The sequence below is a fragment of the Conger conger genome, chromosome 8, assembly GCF_963514075.1.
Source record: "Conger conger chromosome 8, fConCon1.1, whole genome shotgun sequence".
NCBI classification, from domain to species: Eukaryota; Metazoa; Chordata; class Actinopteri; order Anguilliformes; family Congridae; genus Conger; species Conger conger.
In genome coordinates, this window is record NC_083767.1 from 61,197,364 (window position 1) to 61,202,363 (window position 5,000).

The following is a 5,000-nucleotide window of genomic DNA, read 5'->3' on the forward strand; positions in this document are numbered from 1 at the left end:
GCTGCTCTCTACCCCCATCACACAGCGGTGCCCACACATCGAGACGTCTGAGGCTTCACACACAACTTCACACCCTGCTGTAACATCCAGCTGTGCCAGCTTGGCCAAGATGGTCATGAGCTGGTCTAGCTGGGTATGAGCTGGTCAACCAGCATGGCCAAGATGGTCATGAGCTGGTCTAGCTGGGTATGAGCTGGTCAACCAGCATGGCCAAGATGGTCATGAGCTGGTCTAGCTGGGTATGAGCTGGTCAACCAGCATGGCCAAGATGGTCATGAGCTGGTCTAGCTGGGTATGAGCTGGTCAACCAGCATGGTCAAGATGGTCATGAAGCTGATCTAGCTGGGTATGAGCTGGTCAACCAGCATGGCCAAGATGGTCATGAGCTGGTCTAGTTGGGTATGAGCTGGTCAACCAGCATGGTCAAGATGGTCATGAGCTGGTCTAGTTGGGTATGAGCTGGTCAACCAGCTAATGCTGGTAGCTTGTCTGAGCTGGTCAACCAGCTAAACTATGTCGAGGCCGGAACTCTCAAGAAGTACTTATAACGATAGCCTTAAAATCTTATTTATTTTGCTAAATAAGACTTTCTATAAATATAAATATAAAACAAAATTGAACACATTCAGTCTGAGATTTTTCACAAGACTCTCTTGTCATCCTGATACAAAGAAGAATGTACTCTGAGACTTATTTTATAACAAACAATAACGGGGACATTGTACAAAGAGGAATATTTATCAGGGATATTATACAGTAACAAATATATACAATGCGGCAAGCTATGAATTTTATATTTAATATACAATGAGGGTTTTTTATTGGGGGCATTGTACAAGCAATAATATTTATCAGCGACATGGTACCAATATGAATATTTATCAGGGAATTGTGCAATAAAGAATATGTATTATGTGGCAAGCGATTAATTTTATATTCAGATGAGATATGGGATCATTTACTGGGGAAGTGAGAATATGCATTAGTGTGTAGATTAACAAGCATCAAGATCCTGAAGTTAATCTAGATCTAGTCTCAGTATGGGAGTTACAGGCTTGACCTATCTGCCTTGTGTAGTAGACTTACGTTCATGGCTTTACAACGGATCATGAGTGAACTGTGCCTCACCCGACCTGCTCTGTTGTTTGTTCTATGACCTTGTTGTGCCCTTTTTTTGTGCTGGATGAAATGTAATGTGGGGCGGCCTGTAGCGTAGTGGTTAAGGTAAATGACTGGGACACGCAAGGTCGGTGGTTCTAATCCCGGTGTATCCACAATAAGATCCGCACAGCCGCTGGGCCCTTGAGCAAGGCCGTTAACCCTGCATTGCTCCAGGGGAGGATTGTCTCCTGCTTAATCTAATCAACTGTACGTCGCTCTGGATAAGAGCGTCTGCCAAAATGCCAATAATGTAGTGTAGTAGTGTAATGTAATGTAGTGTAGTGTAATGTAATGTAATGTAATGTAATGTAGTGTAGTGTAATGTAATGTAATGTAGTGTAATGTAATGTAGTGTAGTGTAATGTAATGTAGTGTAATGTAGTGTAGTGTAATGTGATGTAATGTAGTGTAGTGTAGTGTAATGTAATGTAATGTAGTGTAATGTAATGTAGTGTAGTGTAATGTAATGTAGTGTAGTGTAATGTAATGTAGTGTAATGTAGTGTAATGTAGTGTAATGTAATGTGATGTAATGTAGTGTAGTGTAATGTAATGTAATGTAGTGTAATGTAATGTAGTGTAGTGTAATGTAATGTAGTGTAATGTAGTGTAATGTAATGTGATGTAATGTGGTGTAGTGTAATGTAATGTAATGTAGTGTAGTGTAATGTAATGTAGTGTAATGTAGTGTAATGTAATGTGATGTAATGTGGTGTAATGTAGTGTAATGTAATGTAATGTAGTGTAATGTAATGTGATGTAATGTGATGTGATGTAGTGTAGTGTAGTGTAGTGTAGTGTAATGTAGTGTAGTGTAGTGTAATGTAATGTAGTGTAGTGTAATGTAATGTGATGTAATGTAGTGTAGTGTAATGTAATGTAGTGTAATGTAGTGTAATGTAATGTGATGTAATGTGGTGTAGCAGCACGGGCCCAGTACCACCCTCTCTGTTCCCCACAGTCACCAGCCCCAAGCAGTCTGGGGGCCCGGGGAACGAGCTGAACAGCCTGGAGGACGCCGATCAGACCGGTCTCAATCCAGGCAAAATGGCCGACCTCTTCTCCATCCCCGGTGTGGACGTCGCTGTGGACTCCTGGGACGGATTGTCCGTTAACACGGCCGTCAATAACCCGGGTGAGGCTAACTGACCTGCGTGTCAATTAACAAAGGGTTAATTACTATCTGCTCACGCCCAAACCCCGAATCCCACTCCTGCTTTTAAATGCTTCGCAGTGTATATGACTGATAGCGGAGGCTGAAACACTGGGGCTTTTGAAGGCCAGGCTTGATACGGTGCTAGATACTATCTAGTATTTTGGTAAACTAAACTAAACATTAGGTTCACTTTAGAGGAAGGAAAAGAGGAGCACTGCTGGGCTGCATGGCCTCTTCTCGTTAGGAAGTGTCGTGTCATGCTGTGTTATGCTGTGCTATGCTATGCCATGCTATGCTATGCTATGCCATGCCATGCTATGCTGTGCTATGTTATGTTGTGCTATGCTGTGCTATATTATGTTATGTTGTGTTGTGTTGTGTTTTATTATGTTATGTTATATGTGTAAAATGGCCCCATGGCTGTGTGTAAAATGGCCCCATGGCGTGTGTAAAATGGCCCCATAGTGTGTGTAAAATGGCCCCATGGCGTGCTGTCATTAGCTGGCCCTGCTGCCGTCAGACGCACTAATGTTCACGGTGACATTATTTTTCCGCGTCCGAGCCGGTCCATAATGAGCATAATGAGGTTCTGGTGCTGCAGTGCCGTTTCTCACAGCTCCTCACAGGTGAAACCAGCACATTAACATACATCATTTATACCCGCCCGAGGCCCGAGGTATTTTTAGCAAATGTGATTGCTTGAGTGCACTGAATTGTAACATTTTATTAGTTTTTTTTTTTTAAATCACATTTACGGTTGCCATGGATGTTTCTCTTAAGGTTGAGTTAGAAAAGGGAAACTGAACGAGTGTTTCTGATGATGAGATCCGGATTAGACGGTTCTGAAGGGGGGAATTTAATGGAGGGAAGATTTTGCCAGGGGAGCTATGCTAACGATAGCGAATGTAACTGTTAAATTCCTAAAAATATTTATTTAAAATTGAGCCATTTACATTTACATTTTAGTCATTTGGCAGACGCTTTTAATCCAAAGCGACTTACAAGTGCATAGGTTCTACCATAAGTAGAGCCGATAACGCAACAACAGCAGTGGGCTCTACAGATGCATTTTTGTTTGTTTCAGATTTTTCCACTTTTCTCCCAGTCTGTGCCAATCGCACCCAATCTGTTCCAATCCCCCTGCGGATGCACTGCAGCAGTCCCGTCGTTCAGATTCCCCAGATTCAGGATTCGGAACGACGCGCGTTCTCCAAGCCGCACTGTCTGTTACGTTCCCGCGATCGTGGCGCGTGCAATCAGGACTCTGTATAAGGCGACCCTCCAGCCCCCGCCGAGTCCCCCCCCCCCTCAGAGCGGCGAGCCAGTGAATACCGCTCCATGTGCGCTGGCCAACCCAGGCCTCGGCAGAACCGGGGATCGGACCCCCGGCCCTCAGTGTGCAACAGCAGGAACCGATGCCTGACGCTCGGCTGTACTGATTTTAATACACTGGAATGTTTCGAGTTCCCAAATGAGTACCTCGAAATTGACTGAAGTCCTTTTGCCACCACTGGCTGTGGTGTCAGCGTTTGCAGTGTGATTATGGTGCGCAGCACCACCTAGTGGTGAGAGGGAGTGCTGCCTGTCCTACTGAGCAGTGTTTTACTCAGCGCTAAAGGCCTGTGAGGTCTGCAGTTAGCATGAGTTTATCATTATTATATTATGCAGAATAAGATTCTTCAGGATTGCTCCTGCTTTGAAAGGAAAATGTGCTGATCCTCTTCCAGTTTTGGGTTGAGCCCCCTGGTCTTAATGAAATGGCAGCGTTGCGCTATAAAAAAAATTATAAATTGTAAATAACTCATTACAGTGCACTTTTTAAGTTTGGTTCCTGCGCCAACATTAAATGGATTGTCACTATAGAATTTTGAATCCGAAGAACCAAAGTTGAGCCAACTTAAAAGGTGCATTGTCATCAGTTATCTAAAATTTCGTCATTGGAGGAGCCGTCTATTCTTTACAGTAGTGTTGCCATGTTCAGGTCTACAAGACCAGGCCTCCATTTTGTGTAAAGCTTCAGTGTGCCTTCTCTCAGGGTGGTGCAGTGAGGTGCTATGTTATGTTCTAACGAAATTTGGCAGCACAAACAAACTGCCTTTCCTTTGGATAGGGATGCTCGTCAAAAAACATCCAGATAACATGTTGTTCCCCCTTAGTGAGGACCGCCAGTCCCAGGACTGGACTGTGGCATTGTGTCTTCAGTCTTGCTGACTTTACTCTGACAGGGTACTTGAGGATACAATGTTGCAGTGCGTTGTTGGGAGTTGCGGTCCTCACTAAGGCGGGACGACGTGTTTTCAGTGTTCTGCGTATGCTTGGGGAGGTCTACCTCTGTCGTCTCTGGAGCCGGTGCAGTACGGTTGTCACTGTGACCAGCCCCACCCTTTGCACAGTGACGCTCTGTCGCTGGTCTATAGACTGACCCTCTGTGTGTGTGTGTGTGTGTGCGTGTGCGTGTGCGTGTGCGTGTGCGCGTGCGCGTGTGCGTGTGTGTGTGGCATAGGTCTGTCTTGGGGTACTAGTTTGTGAATTCTGTCTCTCTCGCCCTGTGTGGCTCAGTTTTGGGGTACCAGTGTGTGAGTTCTCTCTCTCTCTCTGGCTCAGTTTTGGGGTACCAGTGTGTGAGTTCTCTCTCTCTCTCTGGCTCAGTTTTGGGGTACCAGTGTGTGAGTTCTCTCTCTCTC

The 5,000-nt window shown here is 44.8% G+C and overlaps 1 protein-coding gene across 4 annotated transcripts in view; it reads left to right on the forward strand.

The window, feature by feature from the left end:
• The window catches only part of LOC133134989 (glutamate receptor-interacting protein 1-like), a 282,057-nt gene that overhangs the window by 267,050 nt on the left and 10,007 nt on the right, over positions 1-5,000 (forward strand). For all 4 annotated transcript variants that reach the window (XM_061251696.1, XM_061251695.1, XM_061251698.1 and 1 more), the window contains one exon: positions 2,122-2,295. In XM_061251696.1, the coding sequence (XP_061107680.1) occupies positions 2,122-2,295 (174 nt within the window). The remainder of the gene's footprint in view (positions 1-2,121; positions 2,296-5,000) is intronic.